This window comes from Eubalaena glacialis, chromosome Y, assembly GCF_028564815.1.
Source record: "Eubalaena glacialis isolate mEubGla1 chromosome Y, mEubGla1.1.hap2.+ XY, whole genome shotgun sequence".
In the NCBI taxonomy this organism is placed as follows: domain Eukaryota; kingdom Metazoa; phylum Chordata; class Mammalia; order Artiodactyla; family Balaenidae; genus Eubalaena; species Eubalaena glacialis.
In genome coordinates this window covers 1,985,876-2,006,073 of record NC_083737.1, presented here as the reverse complement: position 1 = coordinate 2,006,073, position 20,198 = coordinate 1,985,876, and the positions used below count along the sequence as shown (strand labels likewise).

At 44.2% G+C, this 20,198-nt stretch overlaps 1 protein-coding gene across 1 annotated transcript in view; it reads left to right on the top strand.

The window, feature by feature from the left end:
* The window catches only part of LOC133082908 (steryl-sulfatase-like), a 123,387-nt gene that overhangs the window by 20,481 nt on the left and 82,708 nt on the right, over positions 1–20,198 (top strand). The window contains exon 2 of the mRNA XM_061179581.1: positions 20,008–20,145. Coding sequence (XP_061035564.1) covers positions 20,012–20,145 — 134 coding nt within the window. The 5' untranslated portion in view covers positions 20,008–20,011. The remainder of the gene's footprint in view (positions 1–20,007; positions 20,146–20,198) is intronic.

Below are 20,198 nucleotides of genomic sequence, written 5' to 3'. Positions count from 1 at the left end.
ATTTGTTCTTCCCTGTTACAGACGGAGGGTAAATGAATGGAGTTTCCATCTCCTGGACCCTCTGCTCACATCCCTGACCCGGAGATGGTGCCTTGAAGATCGTGAGAACGCCTGTTGCTTTAACCTTGAAACAAACCGAGTTGGGAAGTTCATGGGAGCTACCCGCTTCTGTTGGATATTCTCTCAACACACATTTCCATGTACTTGTTTTTAAAATCTGTTGTTGCTGGGTAATTTCCATTGATTATAATGATTTTCTGTGAGGCTTTGCAAGAGAAGGTTTAGAAAGGGTTATAAATGGGACTAATTAGTAAGATGCAAACTGCTTTTACGGCTGTTTCAAAACATTCAGATGACCCGTAATTAAATTATGTTGCCAAATTATTTGTTAATTGTCATCTTCCTATCAAGTTTGTTTCATCAGGAGACCCCATCCACCATCTAGTAGGCAAAGAAAGAGGCGTCCTGTGAATAGGTGCCTTGGAGAACACTGGTCTGGTTGGGTTTCTTTCCTTTGGGGTATGCTTTTTATTTTTTTCTTTCTGCTTCAGTATATCTTTAGATGTTGAGTTTGCTTATGGACTGATGGAGTCTCCTGGCTGGGAAGGATTATACGAGTCACTTTGTTCAAATTCCCTGCTTCTCGGTGAAGTAATCCCTCTGCAGTATCCCCAACAGATGGGGTTTTGTCCATCTCCGATAGATGCGATCTGACAGGCTGATCATTTTGTGGTCTGGCAGCTGTTATAAGGTCGTGGTCCTTATTTTGGACAAAGTCCTAGCTCTGGCCTCTGAGACACCCACTAAATTCTTTCTCTCTTTTGCGGACAAGCCACTCAAACAAATTGAAAGGCAAGTGCCTTTTGCACCCTGGTTGAAATGTTCCCGATTCCTGAGAGATCACATACGCAAAATGGTCTTTGCACCCCTGGGCATCCTGTTTGCTCTCACCTCATAGCCAGCTTGTCCCCGTACTTCTTAAATAGCAGCCATCTGAACTGAAAAATATTATTCCCACTGTGGTCTAATGTGTGAAGGGTCAAGTGTAAATTCTCTTCCTGATCACCAAAACATCTCCATATTAACCGGTAGCAAGCAGCATTAACTTTAGCCTTCGTGACTTTAAGTCACTCCATGGCTCACCTGCCTAATGCTTAATTTCTCATCCATTAAAATCTCCTTCGCAGGAGTTGCAGTCACGCCACATCTTAATGTCAGCGTCCTGATGCCAATGATTATGCTTCTTAAATAAGTGGATTATGGGTCTTGCCATTGAGTTTAATTTTGCTGATCTTCATCTTGTGTTCCATTTACCAAGGTCCTTCTGAGACTTTATTCTCTTCCAAAGCACAGACTGTCCCCCACGTGTTGGATAAATATTCTTGCAGTTCATCCATACACATCACTGGTATAAATTACTGAATAGAGCAGAGTTGTAGAGCACATTCTCAAAAACCTTTCGCATTTTCTACAACTCTTTGGCAAATCAGCTCTCCTCTGGACCATCTGTTTATCCAGCTACAACTCATAGATACTGTCACGTGAGATTTTCAGATCCTGGGCTAGAATTACGGTTCATTCTGTGGCTGATATTATCAGGAGTTGGAGGTCTGGTGGCTTGATCGTAAAGGATGGGTGGTGTGCTTTGTTCCTAGTGAGCTCTTGGTGGTGCCAGTGATGACCATGTGCCTTCCACAGTGCACACAAACCACCTATAGAAATACTCTTTCAAGAATCTCGCGGCAGATACATCTTGAGGTAACCAGTCTCAAGTTTATCATATCTTCCTTTTTTAAATTGGAGGATCGTTGATTTACAACGTTGTGTTATTTTCAGGTGTATAGCAAAGTGACTCAGTTATACATATATGTATCTGTTCTTTTTCAGATTCTTTTCTCTTCTAGGTTATTGCAAAATATTGAGTATAGCTCCCTGTGCTATACAGTAGGTCCTTGTTGTTTAGCTATTTTACATATACTAGTGTGTATATGTTCATCCCAAACTCCTAATTTATCCCTCCCCCCTTTCCCCTTTGGTAACCATAAGTTTGTTTTCTATGTCTGTGAGTCTGTTTCGGTTTTGAAAATAAGTTCATGTGCATCATTTTTTAGATTCCACATATAAGTGATGTCATATGATGTTTGTCTTTCTCTGACTTAACTTCACTTAGTATGATAAGCTCTAGGTCCATCCATGATGCTGCAAATGGCATTATTTTATTCTTTTTTATGGCTGAGCAGTATTCCGTTGTATATATATGTATCACATCTTCTTTATCCATTCCGCTGTCGATGGACATTTAGGTTGCTTCCATGTATTGGCTCTTGTAAATAGTGCTGCGGTGAACACTGGGCTGCATGTATCTTTTCAAATTACAGTTTTTCTCTGGGTATATGCCCAGGAGTGGTATTGCTAAATCATCATATCTTCATTTTTTTACTTAAAAATTCTCTGGTTGTTTATGAATGAGACCATCACCCTGCATGCCCCTCTAGTTAGTATGTGCACGTCTCTGGATATTTACCTAATGCCTACAGCTACTCTATGATGATACTCAGCACCGTTTTAATAAATAAGGAGCTGCTGTTATTAGCTATTTAATTATGTAGAATTGTATTCTGTTAAGTATCATCATGTTGCTGCTTGACCATGGATCTTCTGGGTTTATTATTGCTACAGCTGTCTGTCAGCAAGTGATAACGAGCTTGAAACTCATGCAGATTCCACGTCTGAGGATCGTTGCCGATAGCGTGTCTGCTTTGTACAAGATGCTTTTCAGTGAGGACACCCAAGTGGGATGGAGCACAAAGCACAAAGCTGTATGTGGGGAAGGATGCCTTCAGCTGTGACACCCAGAGTTATTTTCAAACTAACCTTTAACCCAGAGACCGCTATTATCACGAAGGGTCCTGTATTATCTAGATTTTCACTGTTTCCTCTCAGGACAAAGAATGCTCCCCTAAATAGTGGACCTGAAGATAACCTTTTCCTGCACGCACATCTTCCGTTCAGCCCGGGGGGTTCTTTGTGAACTTTGTATCCCGAAGACTGGATTTTCTTCTATATTTATGTCAAAACTGCTTTTCAGCTGAAGGCAGTTTGAATTACTGCCTAGTAATCCTATTAATTGATTGACAAAGCCTATAGATACCATTTATCCAAAAGGTACTACCAGTGGAAGACAATGAACGTGCTTAAATTCTTTTATGGATCCTTTGACATATTTATTATTATTATGGATGTTTTAGGGGCTATGCCTGATTATTTTTTTCAGTTCCATTATGGTTTATTACAGGATATGGAATATACTTCCCTGTGCTCTACAGTAGGACCTTGTTGTTTATCCGTTCTATACATACTAGTTTTCATCTGCTAACCCCAAACTCCCACTCCATCCCCCCCATCCCCCCTCCCCCTTGGCAACCCCAAGTCTGTTCTCTATGTCTGTGAGCCTCTTTCTGTTTCTGATAGGCTTATTTGTGTCATATTTTAGATTTCACATATAAGTGATATCATATGGTATTTGTCTTTCTGTACGTCTGATCATTTTAACAACTGCACATCATATGCTACTTTACATCTAATGTATGTAGAGCTATGTGTGTACATAGTTTATATATATATCTCTACATATATATGTGTGTTTATATGTATATATCTTTAATGATGGACATTGAGTGTAAAAGAATAGCAAACACTGAATTGCATAATATTTACCCCTGGAAAACATCACACCCCCTTGTTTACCCGGCCTCTGGCGTGAGCCACTCTGTCAGTATAGATGTTACTTGTCGTAGCTTTAATTAGGTTCAGTTCCCTCTGGCTTCACGGGCTTTGCAGTGGGGTCCACACTTCCTCTTTAACAGAGCTTGGGATCTGAGCCCTGGTGAGGGTCACAGGATTTCGCTCTGCTTTACAGCCTGGCTGCTGGCTTGTTGGGTCTTTGAGGAAAGCTCCTTGCTCTCTTTCCTGCCCTGGATTTGCTGGACCCATGTTCCCATCCTGGCCAGGGGCAGGGACAGGTGTGACTGCCCGTGGCCAAAGCTCAGAGTGCCTGGTCGGGGGCACTCTGTCCTTTTCCTGCCCCACCCTAGCCATGTCGTAAGACCACTCAGTGGGCCAGTGAAGACTTGTAGGGATGCGTCAAAGGGTTGGGTGCAGACTGCTGTCTGCCTGTACCGTCTCGGGTTCCTGATCTTCTGTGCCCACCGGCCCCCATGAAGCCATTAAACGCAGCTTTCCATTTCAGCTGGTTCCCCCCACTTTTTCCCATTCTCTCCATCAGGGATGAAAGCAACCAAGGGTCTCATCTTGGGAGGAAGCGTCACCACAGCCTGGACTCGGGTTCGAGTCAGTTTCCTTGCATCCTCAGCTTTCTGATGGGTTTTAAAAATGATGATTTTAATGGAGGGTGTCCTGTTGCTGGTGAGAAGGTAAAACGCTGCAGCCGCTGTGGAAAATAGTCTGACACTTCCTCAGTTAGTTAAACATAGAATTTCCATATCCACTCCACTCCCAGGTGTCTGCCCAGAAGAACTGAAAACAGGTGTTCAAACAAAAACCTCTGTATCAGTGTTCACTGCAGCACTTAGTTAAAATATCCCTAAAGTGGAAGCAACACAAATGTCCGTTGACAGATGGGCGGATAAAGAAACGTGGCATGGCCCTGTGCAGTAGAATAGTACTCAGCCGTGAAAAGGGATGAACCACTGACACAAGCTACAATGTGGATGAGCCTTGAAAATTGATGCTCAATGAAAAAAGCCTGACACAAAAGGCCACATGATTCCGTCTATAGAAAATATCCAGAATATGCAAATCCGTAGAGAAAGCAAGTTGGTGGTTGCCAAGGGCAGGTGGGACGAGAAAATGGCGCGTGAGTAGTAGATGGGTGCAGGGTTTTCTTTTAGGTGATGAAAGCATTCTGGAACTAGACACAGGTGATGGTTGCATTACATTGTGAAGGTACCGAATGCCTGAGCCGTACACTTTTCACTGGTCTGTGTGGTGAATTTGATGGTATGTGAATTTCTCCACGGTTAAGAAAGTCATTATGACTTTGAGGCTTTGTGCTTTATCTTGTCAACGTGAGCATTGGGGGTGCCTTTGGCTTTCTACCTCTTTAACTGGCAGTGAACGCAGTGCTTTTTTCACATCCTATAACTTCTGTTTCTTTAAACATTTTCAGCTATGTACCTGTCTCCTGAGTGGACAGAGGCTTGCTGTCAGCATTTGCATTCTGGGGTGTCATCGAAGGGTATTTGGGATCCGATGGCAAACAGCCAGGCAGTGCAGATCTGGGGAACCAAATTCAGACCCAGAGCCCAGAGGTCTGGAGCTGGGGAAGCTGGCGTGAATGGGAAGGTCATGGGGAAATGAACAGAGGGGTGCGTGGGGTGGTCCCTGAACACCAGGCACCGTCTGCAGGCTACATGAGCACCGTGGGAGGGATGCTGCTCTGTTCCTGTACTGCTAAATCTTATATTTTTATTTTTATTTATTTATTTATTGGCTGTGCCACACGTCATGCAGGATCTTGGTTCCCCGACCAGGGATTGAACCTGCGCCCCCTGCAGTGGAAGCGTGGAGTCTTAACCACTGGACTGCTAGGGAAGTCCCTAAATTTTATACATGCATTCTGCTTCACCAAAGACATTTATTGGACTTCTTTCCATTTGTTTCTTTTAACCATCTTGAGACACGGACGATGGTTTCAGAGAAAGCAAAGCGACACATGCTTAGCTCTGTTGGAGTTTGCACCTTCCTCTGCCTTGGTTTGTTTCTGAACTCTTTCTTCCAAGAGGAAGAGGCTGGGAAGATTCCCATTCCAAGTTGCTTTCACTTTTTCCTGGACCAATGAGGTAGATAGGACAGGGGAGCAGGGTGCCACTCTAATGGGGAATGAGGGAGCTGTGCCTGCTTCCCCAGACCCCGGCCCTGGGAAGGCTGACTCCTTGGGGGAAAGGATGGAGGGTAGGGTCTGGCGCTGGTCAGGGGACCAGGCTGTAAGCCCTGCCGACACCCAAGCACACAGGGCTCTTTGCTGGAGGGTCCCATTGTCTCATTGTACATGTCAGGCCAGCTCACAGAGGCCTTGGGGCGAGTTCCCTGCAGACTCACAACCAAGGACATGGTCATTCCCTCACTTTGGACAGATTTAACCCTGCATCTTCCTCTGGCTGGATTTCATACCCGGGAGAATGTTCTGATGGTGATGAGCCCATGAATTTCAGCTGCACACCATCTTAACTACAGAAGCAGTTTTTTAGAAAAATGCCTTTGCATTCTGCTTATAGTAAGTGCCCTATGCACTTATTTATAGTCTCTAAAAGAACATCAGTGATTCTGTGAGTGCTGGGGAGGGAGTACCCCATCCTCCCTGGAAAGATGGCCAGGCTGATCATCATTTCTATGAAATTCCTTCAGTGCAGAGGGTTAACTAGCTTGCTGAAGTGTGAGCTTCGGAGTAACAGCTGGCCACCCCGTTAGTGGGGATGTCCTACTTGTTTTGAGCCATCTTTGTCCTGTGCCCTAATCTGGTTGTTAAATTGGTCAAGCTTGGCCCAGATCCTAGTAGCTAAAATAATGTTCTTCTTTCTCGTCTCAAGTCATGGCCCTGCTGAGCGGTTCTCACCCCCGTCACGAAAGCTTTAGTACCGCAGGGGGAACAACCCCAGAGGCGTTCTGATATTTACAGCACAGGTGACAATATCAGGATGTAAAGAAGCAGTTCATGTCTTTTCCAAAGCCCTCACTTTCTCTTCTGCGCCACACTTTCTACTTCGTATTCTGTTCTTTCTCTTCATGCATTTTCATTCTGTCCGATTGCCTATAATGTAGGCCCATTCCTTCATACTGAATGTTAGAAATTTGGGTGAATAAGTTCATTTATATCTTTTTTTTTTAATTAGAGTCCACATATAAGTGATATCATATGGTATTTGTCTTTCACTGTCTGACTTCACTTAGTATGATCATCTCTAGGTCCATCCATGTTGCTGCTGATGGGGGGAGGGATAGATCAGGAGGTTGGGATGAACACACACACACACTACTATAGATAAGATATATAACCAGCAATATATCCCTGTGTGTGTCTAGCACAGGGAACTCTACCCAGTACTCTGCGATAACCTATATGAGAAAAGAATCTAAAAAGGAATGAATATACGTATATGTATCACCGAATCACTTTGCCGTACACCTGAAACTCACACAGCTTTGTAAATCAACTATACTTCCACTAAAATTAAAATATGAAAAAAAAGAAATTCAGGTGAGATTGGGGTACTGTGTTGTGGCCAGGCGATGCAGGAATATGCAGATATCCCAAATCTGTCTTGACGCAGGCTCTGTCCCTCCCGGTGAGAGCCCTGAGAAAACTCTGTGTGCAGACGGGACCTCTGTAGACACAGCAACACTGTCGGCTCCAGCCCTGAACCCCAAAGAACTCTAGCAGGAGGGAATGGACTCTGCATAAGCCAGACGGCCCACCATCACTTCCTCACCTGGCGGAAGGGGCGAGGGAGCTCTCTGGGGCCTCTTGTATGAGGACACTAATCCCATTCATGAGGGCTCCACCCTCATCATGACCTCATCACCTCCCAAAGGCTCCACCTCCAAATACCATCACATTGGGAGTTAGCATTTCCACATACGAATTTGGGGAGCATGCAGACCTCCTGATCTTAGCCGTTTCTATATATGTTTTTCTTACAGAATCCTTCTCTAAATCACTCTTGGCGTTAGAGAGGTCATCCAAGCCTGGCTTTCTCACCCTTCCTTCCATATCCCAGTGTAATGATCTATCTGCTCAGTATTCTCTGGGACCGAGAACTCTCCAGCTAGGGTGACTCTCAACATACCAGGGAGGAAGGTTTTAGGATCTTGACATTCCCCAGGATTTTGAGGACCGCTCCGGTTACACAGTTTTCTTTGTAGAATTCAGCCAGTTGTAAATGAATGAACACCTGAGGTGAGCCCTGATGCGTGGCGGATAATGGCACAGCCCTTAGGATTGGAGGCTGAGCAGATTATTAGGCAGGGCAGGAGAGAAATGGCTTCGTCCCACACAGTTATCTTACGATAAGCGCCCTGTGCACAGACGCGCCGCAGATCCTGGGCCTTCGGGATCTCGCTGGAGTAGTTAGAACCGGAGCAGCAAGGGGAGAATCCCGTTTACGAACTCGCTCAGATGCATTCCAAGTGGAAGTCTACAGGAGGGGCGTGCATGGTCATAACAAACGCTGTTACAATTAATTCCAGCTGGCCTTATCTATGGGCGGCCTCTCTCTCCCTCTGTCTTTTTTTTTTCAGTGTACCTATTTGATTTTTTTTGGGGGGGGTGGGTGGGCTTGCATGTGGGATCTTAGTTCCCCAACCAGGGATTGAACCCGGGCCCACGGCAGTGGAAGCGCGGAGTCCTAACCACTGGACCACCAGGGAAGTCCCAGGAGGCATCTCTTAATTACAGAACTTTGAAACCGCGTAAAGAACACTGTTTTAAAAACGCTTAGTCTTCCAAAGTGTAAGAAAGTGAAAGGGAATTAAGCTCTAGCAGGGATTCTCTGTGTTGGTTGTTCACATTTGTGAATGTGCTAGATTTAGCACAGCTCCATCTCAAAATGCATTTTTTCTTTGCTTTGGAAAGAAAAGCAGTTGAGGGTTAAGACAACCTCTTACCTTAAAAGGCAATCCACTCATTACAAAATGACATTTTACTGTGCTGTATACCTGAAACTAACACAACATTGTAAATCAACTATACTCCAATAAAATTTTTTTTAAAAATGACATTTTATCAAAGCTCCATGATGTCATATATCTTCCGGGTAGCATGAGAACATGATTCAATATTTGCTCACGATAATTATGAATTATTACGTGCAGAGTATGTGAATTGCTAATCTTCCTTTGTCTGAGAAGCGAACCTTTAGTTGTAGACATCCGGCTACGAGATATTCAGCTACTTAGACTGAAAATAATACATCAGCAGCAGCAAAAATTGCTTTTGTAAATTTGGGAAAACACTAAAGTGTTAACTTTTATAAAACATTGATAGTCATAGACATTTCAACATATGAATACAAGGTGATGTGTACGTGTGTAACCTATTTATGAACTGAGATACGTATTTTGGCATACTACTGGTCACTATATATATGTATATAGTATGTATTTGTCATCCTATATAGGTATGTATATGGTATATAGTATATATAGTGTGTGCATATATGTATTTAGTGTACCAAAAGTGCATTTTTGTTTTTCAGGTATTTCAGAATTCAGTGAGAAGTTATTATATGATGAAGAAAAGTGTTCCTTTGAGTTGTTCATAAATGAAGACTCTTATAATCAGGGCAAAGATAGCAGTATACAGCTCAGAGTGATTAAACATGTTATGAACAGGTGTATTATATAATTTCAAAATCTCTAGGTGTTCACAAATTTTAACCCTGCAAACAGCCAAAAAAGAGAACTTTCTAACAGTGGTCAGAGGACCAGGACGAGAGTTAATAGTGGTTAACGATTTGGTGTCTCGTTTTCTATATTTGGTCTTTTGAAACTAATTACCATCAACAGACAAATGGATAAACAAAATGTGCTCTATCCATGCAACAGAATATGATTCAGCCTTAAAAAGCAAGGACATCGTGACACACAGTACGACACAGATGAACCTTGACATTGTGGTCAGTGACATAAGTCAGATGCAGAAGGACAAATACTGTGTGATTCCACTGGTGAGAGGCACCCACAGTCATCAGATGCCTAGAGACAGAAAGGAGAATGGTGGGTGCCAGGGGCTGGGGGAGAAGAAAATGAGGGGTTGTTTAACAGGGACAGAATATCCGTTTTGCAAGATGAAGAGTTCTGGAGATGGGGAGGGGGCGATCGTTTTCAACAAGATGAATGTACTTAATGCCCCTGAAATGTACCCTTAAAAATGGTTAAGACGGTAAATTTCGTTATGTGGATTTTATCACAGTCAAAAATAATTTTCAACTTACCCAGTGCGTCATGAATATTCAAATAATGCCGCCGTGTATAAAATGAAATAGAATCCTCCCTGCCTGCCCCGGCCCCCTTCCTAGGCGGTCCCTACAGCCCGCTCTTAGCTGGACAGTTCTCCTCACCTTTGTCTCAGAATGGATTTGGCGCCCCGCAGAGCTGGGCTGTGACCCCCGCCCCATCATTCACTGGCTACATGTCCTCCAGCAGATAATGTCACCTCTCAGCCTCGCTTTGCTCATCTGTAAAATGGGCACAGTAACAGCCTGCGCCATTGGTTGTTAGAGGTAGGTAGCAAGCTGTATAAAACGGGCACCTCCAGGCTAACAGTTTGATGCCGTGTGAGGGGTGTGAGTTGATTTTGCTGCTTTTTGCCGTTGCTGCCTCATTCTGAAGCCTTCCGCTCTTGCTGTTCCAACTGGGGTTGAATTTGTATTTTTCTGCTGCTCTGAACTCCAGCAGCAGGCTCCCTTTCAGCTGCCTTGCCTGGTTGGGTCTTTAAGCCGTGGCAGGACCGTTGGTACCTTTGCTTGAGAAATTCCCCAGCTTCTGGACTGGGCCGGCAGGGGTCTCATCTCATGACAAATGCAGTCACATCTGTGCCGTTAAATCAGCCGGAGCCCAGCCAGGGCACCTGCCTTTTCTGTTTCTGTATCTCAAGGTGAACACTCCGCCTTTGCCAAGGTACCCAGTGCAGGTTGAGGCAGCCAGAGATTGACCCTGACAGTCAGCGGCGGGGGAAATGCTTTTCAGGAACTCAGACAGGATGGGCTGTCACATGCTTTTCAGACTCTGGTTTTTACAGTTTTTGTGGACCATTCTGCTTTGTGCTGATTCTCTCAGAGTCTGTCCCTCTTGTATCTAATTGGAAAGCAATGCAGAGTCATTTCCAGGCAGACGTAGAGAAGAACCATCAGGTGTGGGCACAGAAACAGGGTGGGGTTTTAGACATGCCGGGAGCCCTCTTATGGTATGGGAACGGAGATCTACACAGACAGGGCGACAGCATGGGCATGGTGGGGGCGGGGTCCCATCTGGGTTCCTTGCTTGCTGCCCTCCCTCCTGTGTCTTCCTGCATCAGCTGGACTAAGGAGCAAGGGAAGAAGTGAGAGAGAGCCATGAGAGTCTTCAAACATCCAGAACTGACTATCTCCCCAACCCTTCTGAAGATTTCAAATGTCAGCAGAGAGGTTGGGCGAGATTTACTTTTTTAAAGATACCTTTCTTTATTAATACTCAGTACAGTTCCTTTAACTGTGCTGGGTGTACTTGAGCATTCTGAAAAAGTCACAGACCAGAGTACCAGCCAGGGTTGCGCAGTCAATAAAAACCGGGGTTCGCTAAATAAATAAGACATGAATATTTATAGTAGAAAAAACACAAGCAATTTGAATAGGTATTTAAATCTATAGAAACAGCTGTTTAAACACATATTCAGTTGGGGTTTTTGCTGCCCTGATGTCAGACTATTTTCTTCTTTAAAATAGGACATTTATTAGGTAACACTTTGTTAACCAAATTGCATTGATGATACATAGCTTGGGTTGAACAAAAATGGTATTTCTTCTAAACAAAGTGTGGTTTGCAATGTAGGTTTTTCTCTGTTTCCAATAAGACTTTTCCGCATCAAGCAAATAGATCGGGGACATTTTGGTTGCTGTGGTAAAGTTTCTGTCATGTACGTGCTGTGTTAATTTTCTTTTAATGAACAAATTTAATGTAATTACATCTCTAGTTAGGAAAATGTTCTTTTGTCTCTCCGCTTCATAATAATTCTGTTTTAGGAATAGCTGCATTCTCAAAAAAGTTTTTTTTCTTGCTTTTTTGCCAAATTAAGGTTGTTCAGAAAAATAATTTAGTTTTTTCAGGGGGGACATTACGCTGTTTTTCAGAAGTTAATGTGCTATACTCTTAATATCTTGGAGCACTTTTATTTAACTTTTAAGTACTTTTATCAACTAACTCTTTTAACAGTTTGAAACATCTTTAGAAACACTTTGTACTAATCCATGTTTGTGGGGAAAAAATAAATTCTGGTTACTTCAGACAATAATAATTCAAATGCAGTGGGATTGTAAGTGGCTATTGAGAAACATAAAATTTGAAACATTCTTTATTGGACTAGGTTGTATTTCTCACATTAGCCTTAGTAATATCTACCCCAGACACATTTTGGACCTATAACTAATGATACACGGTCCCAGTGAGCGAACCAAAACCATTTCGCAATTCAGAAATTAATATAGATATTAATAATTATTAGTGGACTTTTGCCCTATTGGATTTCAATTAAAAAGTGTTACACATAAACTAACCCTCTCACTGAACAACACAGAAAATTGGAATGCTTTTTTTTTTTTCCAAAGAGCACACATTTGTACAATGGGTCCTTACTACAGCAACATCCTGGCATGGAGAGGATTCAAACTCTTAAACCCCAAGTGTTTTCTCCTTTATTGTGCTCTTTGACAGCTAACGGCCCCTGTCTGTGTCCAGAGAGCAAAGTTGAAGTACCATTCAGTGCCCTCTCTTTCTGACACTTCCTGTTCCGTTAGTTACCGAGGTCTACTGATTGCATCTCAGTGCAATTCTGTTCTCCTCTGCTGCCTGTGCCCGACCTACTCTGGGTACCGGCATCTTTGTAGGGTCGTGGCCTTTATCTTCACGTCCACTCCAGCCTGTGCCAATCCATCCACCACGGAGTGGCAGAATGACCATCTCAGTGGAAATCAAACCTGCCTGTCACCCCCTAATTAAAACCTTTACTGTCTCTCCATCACTTCTGGATAAAAATGAACGTCTTTCGTGTGCTGACAGTGTCTTGCATGTCTCACCCCTGCTCTTTCTCAGACTTTTCTCCACCCTATAGTGAGAGATCCGCGTGGAAAAACGAAAACAGCTTCCAGGGCACACAGTCATAGGAGTGCTGTGCATTCAGCTGTTGACACAAGCATAGAAAAAAGAAAAACCTGGAGAGAAACACAGGACCTGAGTGGTTCTCTGAATAGTTGGTGTGTATGTTTTTTCTTGTGTACACTTAGAATATAAGTAAATACAGAATGAAGCAAAATTTATTAGAAAATAAATCATATTTGATTTTTGTGTACAGTAAAAGCATAGTAGCCCAAAGTAGGTCTCTGAGTAGCTGGATTTTGGGCTGCAACTTACTTAAGATTCACACAGAGTCTGAGTTTCACACCATTTAATCTCTTTCACACGTGTCTGCCATAAGAACATTTATTCCTCTTCTGGTATCTTCAACTTTCAATTGTAAAACAAAAATTCATTTTTCACATGGTGGGTGAGCTGAGCCATATGTCTTTACTTTTTATTTCATCTATTTTTGCTTCGGGAGTGAGCTTGGTCTTTTTTTCATTAACTTTCATTGGAGTATAGTTGCTTTACAGAGTTGTGTTAGTTTCTGCTATACAGCAAAGTGAATCAGTCATACATACACCTATAGCCCCTCTTTTTTTAGATTCTTTTCCCATAGAGCCCATGACAGAGTATCAAGTAGAGTTCCATGTGCTATACAGTAGGTCCTTATTAGTTATCTGTTTTATATATAGTAGTGTATATATGTCAATCCCAATCTCCCAATTCATCCCACCCCACCCCCTTTCCCCCTTGGTATCCATGCATTTGTTTGCTACATCTGTGATCTATTTCTGCTTTGCAAATGAGTTCATCAGTACCATTTTTCTAGACTCCACCTATAAGTGGTATTATACAGTATTTGTCTTTACCTTTTTGACTTACTTCACTCTGTATGACAGTCTCTAGGTCCATCCATGTCACTGCAAATGGCATTATTTCATTCCTTTTTATGGCTGAGTAATATTCCATTCTATATGTGTACCACATCTTCTTTATCCATTCCTCTGTCAGTGGACATTTAGGCTGCTTCCATGTCCTGGCTATTGTAGATAGTGCTGCAGTGAACATTAGGGTGCATGCATCCTTTTGAAATATGGTTTTCTCCAGATATATGACCAGGAGTGGGATTGCTGGGTCATATGGTAGCTCTATTTTTAGTTTCTTAAGGAACCTCCATACTGTTCTCCATAGTGGCTGTACCAGTTTACATTCCCACCAACAGTGTAGGAAGGTTCCCTTTTCTCCACACCCTCTCCAGCACTTATTGTTTGTAGATTTTTTGATGATGGCCAATCTGGCTCGTGTGAGGTGATACCTCATTGTAGTTTTTTTTTTAATTTATTTTTTTAGCTGTGTTGGGTCTTCGTTTCGTGCGAGGGCTTTCTGTAGTTGCGGCAAGCGGGGGCCACTCTTCATTGTGGTGCGGGGGCCACTCTTCATCGCGGTGCGCGGGCCTCTCACTACCGCGGCCCCTCCCGTTGCGGGGCACAGGCTCCAGACGCGCAGGCTCAGCAGTTGTGGCTCACGGGCCCAGTTGCTCCGTGGCATGTGGGATCTTCCCAGACCAGGGCTCGAACCCGTGTCCCCTGCATTAGCAGGCAGACTCTCAACCACTGCGCCACCAGGGAAGCCCCTCATTGTAGTTTTGATTTGCATTTCTCTAATAATTAGTGATGTTGAGCATCTTTTCATGTGCCTCTTGACCATCCATATGTCTTCTTTGGAGAAATGTCTATTTAGGTCTTCCGCCCATTGTTTGATTGGGTTGTTTGTTTGTTTTTTTTTTGATATTGAGCTGCATGAGCTGTTTGTATATTTTGGAGATTGATCCCTTGTCAGTTGCTTTGTTTGCAAATATTTTCTCCCATTCTGAGGGTTGTCATTTTGTTTTATTTATGGTCTCCTTTGCTGTGCAAAAGCTTTTAAGTTTCATTAGGTCCCATCTGTTTATTTTTGTTTTTATTTTCATTACTCTAGGAGATGGATCAAAAAAGATCTTGCTGTGATTTATGTCAAAGAGTATTCTGCCTGTGTTTTCCTCTAAGAGTTTCATAGTATCTGGCCTTACATTTAAGTCTTTAATCCATTTTGAGTTTATTTTTGTGTATGGTGTTAGGGAGTGTTCTAATTCCATTCTTTTACATGTAGCTGTCCAGTTTTCCCAGCACCACTTATTGAAGAGACTGTCTTTTCTCCCTTGTATATTCTTGCCTCCTTTGTCTTAGATTAGGTGACCATAAGTGCGTGGGTTTATCTCTGGGCTTTCTATCCTGTTCCATTGATCTATATTTCTGATTTTGTGCCAGTACCATACTGTCTTGATGACTGTGTAGCTTTGTAGTATAGTCTGAAGTCAGGGAGCCTGATTCTTCCAGCTCCATTCTTCTTTCTCAAGATTGCTTTGGCTATTCAGGGTCTTTTGTGTTTCCATACAAATTGTAAAATTTTTTGTTCTAGTTCTGTGAAAGATGCCATTGGTAGTTTGATAGGGATTGCATTGAATCTGTAGATTTCTTTGGGTAGTATAGTCATTTTCACAATATTGATTCTTCCAATCCAGGAGCATTCCTAGGTATTTTATTCTTTTTGATGCGATGCTGAATGGGATTGTTTCCTTAATCTCTCTTTCTGATCTTTCATTGTTAGTGTATAGGAATGCAAGAGATTTCTGTGTATTAATTTTGTGTCCTGCAACTTTACCAAATTCATTGATGAGCTCTAGTAGTTTTCTGGTGGCATCTTTAGGATTTTCTATGTAGAGCATCATGTCATCTGCACACAGTGACAGCTGTACGTCTTCTGTTCCAATTTGGATTCCCTTTATTCCTGTTTCTTCTCTGATTGCCATGGCTAGGACTTCCAAAACTATGTTAAATAAAAGTTGAGCCATGTATCTTTAAATTACTTATATAAATTCCTCCTACTCATTAATAATGAAACATCTTCTTAAAATACATTCAGCATGACCTTCTGAGCCACCAGCATGGAAAGCTTTTTTCAGGTCCTCATCAGCACAGCTGAACTTCCCATCTTAAGCTACTGCACTTTGTATTAGTTATCTACTGCTGTGTAACAAACAGCCCCCAAGCTTTGCAGCTTAAAGTGACACACATTTGTTATCTCACCGTCTCAATGGGTCAGGAACCCAGACACAGCTTAGCTGGCTCCTCTCCTTGGATCAGGGTACCAGCCTGGATGGTCTTCTCATCCACTGGTTCAACAGAGGCAAGCTCTGTTTCCAGGCTCACTCAGATCCTTGTGGGCAGGGTTCAGTTCCTTGTAGGCTGGTGGCCTGAGAGTCTCATGTCCTTGCTGGCTTTTGGCTGAAGGCCTTCCTCAGTTCATCGTCATGGGGGTCTCTCCAATGTGGCAACTCAGCTAATCAAAATCCAGCAAGAAGTAGAGTCTGCTGGAAAGACAGAGGTCATAGTCGTTTGCAGCCTCATCACAGAAGTGATGTCACATCACTGTTTTCATCTTCTGTTAGTCAGAACCAAGTTCCAAAGTCCAGCCACACTCATGGGGAGGGGATTATGCAAGATGTGAGTACCAGGAGGGGTATCATCAGGCCATCTTTTAGTTGGCCTCCCACATCTTCATTTAAAGCTGTGTGACTGTACTTATTAGAGTCTACACAAAATTATAATAACGCTGCTGATAACTGCAGCTAACAAGTACTGGTACCTATGAGTCCCTTACTGAATCATAGTGCTAAGTATATCATGTTATCCTCACAAGAATCCCCATTTTACAGAAGAAAATGATGACAAAGAGGCTAAGTAAATGTCCTGCAGTTTCACCACTATGATGCAGGGGAACCAGGATTGAAACTCATCTGCAGAAGCCACATCTGTCACTTATTTTAGTGGGTTCTGTACTCATGGAATACCTCATTTGGCCACTTGGAGCTTTGCAGGATGAGTCTGTGTCTCATTCAACCGTGAAACCATCACAAGACCATCGTGGTGTCTTTCAGCCAATTTCTACCTCATAAGCATTTGTTGAAACGGATTTAGTTGAATTGTCAGTGAATGGCTTTTAGCTGCAAAGGTATCGAAAGACAAAAATACTCCTAACAAGTTACGTTTGTCTAGTACTTTATCATTTTGGAAACCCTTTATTTCTTTTTCTTTTTCTTGGAAGGAGGGGAAGGGGATATTCTTTTTTTTCCAGCTCAGTTGAGGTATAGTTGACAAATAAAAGTGCATATATTTAAATATGGTGATTTGATATACATATACGTTATGAAGTGATTACCACTGTCAAGTTAGTTAACACATGCGTCACCTCACACATTTAAGACTTTTTTTTATGGATAGAGTGCTTAAGATCTACTGTTTAAGCAGATTTCAAGTATACAATACAGTGTTATTAATTATAGTTACCTCTCTGCACATTACTTCCCAGAACTTATTCATCTTATAACTGGAAGCTTATACCCTTTGAGCAATACCTCCCCATTTCTTCTGTGCCACTGCCCCCCATCTGCCCGGGGCAACCACAGTTATACTCTCTGTTTCTATGAGTTCAGCTTTCTTTTTTTAGATTCTACATATGAGTGAGATGACGCGGTATGTGTGCTTCTGTTATTGGCTTATTTCCCTTAGGATAACGTCCTCCAGGTTCATCCATATTGTCACAAGTGGCAGGATTTCTTTCTTTTCAAGGCTGAGTAACTTTCCATTATATCACATTGTCTTTATCCCTTCATCCGTGCGTGGACACTAAGGTTGTCTCTGTATGTTGACTATTGTGAATAATGCTGCAACGATCATGGGAGTGCGGAGATCTTGATTTCATGGAGACCCTTTCTTTCCATCTCTTTATGGGAGGCGGGCTCTGTGTCACCAGCTGAAAGTTGTCTGCACTGAAAAAAAAAACAGGCATTTAGTTGACTGCCCGACGGCAGAGATGGCATCTTGGTGAAATGTGGATGAGTCATCCACGCAAGGAGGTGATGCTCACGACCCAGGCCTCGTAGCAGCTGGCCTGAGCTGATACGAGACCCTTGACTCTTCATTCTGCCCTCATGCCTCTACTCCCCGACAAAGACAGGCCACCAAAGAGAGCACGGGGGAGACAGTTAGGAATGAGAGAGTGAGTACTAGAAGAGCACATTGAATGGTCACATTTCCCTGGTTCGTTATCTTTAGACAAAGGGCGCCGAGTTTGCCTTTGTGAAGAGATCCTTGAGGCAGAGAGGTGAGAGGGGAGACTGAAAGTAGGTCAGGAGAGAAAGGTATGGCTCCAAGTTATCCACGCACTGGGGGTGAGGATCCTTTGATCTGGACTCAGGCCACTGGCAAGATGACTGTTCGGAGAGCAGAACATCTGACGAAAAGGCGCGGTGGGGAGAGATGTTCCACATGGACCAGAGACAGATAAGTCACAGGTGAGGCAAGATGAGAAGGAATGCTCGGAGCCTAAGGTCCTCTTTGAAGAGCCTCTTTGAGCTTGTTGCCCACATGCCCAGGAATGCAAGGGCTTCTGTGACCCACGGGAGCACGTGATGGCCGAGGAATGTGATCTGTTAGCATTGAAGATGTACTCTTGGGTGCAAAGGAGGAAGTCAGTTGCTCAGATGGGCTGGAGCTTCCGAATCCCTCCACAGAAGCCAAGCTGCCCGCCTACGACAGCAAAGGGAGTGAGTCGTCCCTGTGTACATACAGGAGCGAAGGTTTCGCCGATGATTTTACAGATGATGAAGAGGGTGATGGGCCGGCGGTGACTCGGTGGTTCTGCACTGGGGGTGACTTTATGCCCCAGGGGACGTGAGGCAGCGTCAGGAGACTTTTTTGGTGTCACAAGTCAGGGTGGGAGGGTGCGCTGCAGGCATCGAGTGGGTGGGTCCAGGGGTCCTGGCACAGCACGGCTCCCATGACAGAGAATCGTCCCGTTCCAAGTGGGTTCCAGGGATGAGGGCCTGGACATCTTTGGGGGCTGGGCTGTCTTTCCACATCCCACTCTAGGCGAGGATCAGTGTTACGGAGAACAAGGAGGCACAGTGAAAGCAGAGGACCACGTGAGGGTGGCTGGTTTGGCATCCAGGTGTCCTCTGGAAGCAGCACCCATGTTGTTTGCTCCGACGAAACTCTCATGGGATTCCTGCTCCATGTGGCCATCATGCCTCCTGGGTAACCCCACAGTTCCCATGGGGTTTGCATGTCCCAGGCCCCTTCCCGCCCCCGACGTGTTCCTGATGCCATAGGTTCTGCTAAGGTTTCCTCTCGTTTCCCGAAGTCCTGAGTTCTCTCCAGGTGAGTGATAGCTCAGGTGCGTGCATCCCTCGGTCTGACCCCTTGTCCTGGCCCCGCGGACGTTTAACCCCACCCAAGGGGATAGACCTGAGGATGCTTCTGCCCCCAGCTGCTCAGACGCGGGCAGGTTCTGTCCCTCTCCTGGGCGTCCACTTGGCAGTTCCTGTGGGCATCGGAGCGGGAGTTTCAGGTGTGCATCCACCCCCAAAGTCCTCCAGCCCGTTGTTCTTGAAAGGGGTGAAATGCCGGGGCAGGGGGGTGAGTGTGCGTTGGGATGACAGCCATAGAAGGTGGATGGATTCCCCCCCACTCCACCGCGTTTGCTGCCACCTACTAGCACCCAGAGCCGCCCCAGGCTGTGAGCCTTGTCTTCCTTGAGCTTGGAAAGGTTTGCTTCACGCCCAAGTCTACATGTTTCCCTTTGAAAAGCCGCTACGCCGACACTCATGGCTAGTTTTAGAAAGGATTTGACGTTGACAATTGGATTGTCCTGAAATGCCTGTTTTTGTTTTTTTTTTCAGTGCAGAGAACTTTCAGCTGATGACACAGAGCCCGCCTTCCGTAAACAGATGATTGTGTTTTCATTTTTCTAGACAGAGCCTATGTTTTGGTTTGGGGTAGAAAGGAGAGGTCACTGCTATCCAGGGAGAAAGAAGTGTTTGTTTTGGAAACAGACACACAGGACAGAGAGGATACAGTTCTTTGCCGCGTGATGTCTTAGATGCTGTGCAGCCCATGTCGTCTGGGGTGGCCGGGTGGACAGAACGTCCTCTGCTGGGGGGAGGGGGAGGGTCGCAGAGAAGGAGGACGGTCCGCCTCAGGCCAGCACCCTTCATGTCTCTCTTCCCCTTGCCCTTTGCAGGAACATGAGGACGCTTTGGCTTCTGCTGTTCATCTACGAGGCCCGGAGCCACGCGGTGTCAACGCCCAACTTCGTCCTGCTGATGGCCGACGACCTTGGCATTGGGGATCCTGGCTGCTATGGAAACAAGACCCTCAGGTTGGGTGACGTGTAAACACAGGGCTCCCTTCACAGGCTGCCGTCCCGTGACG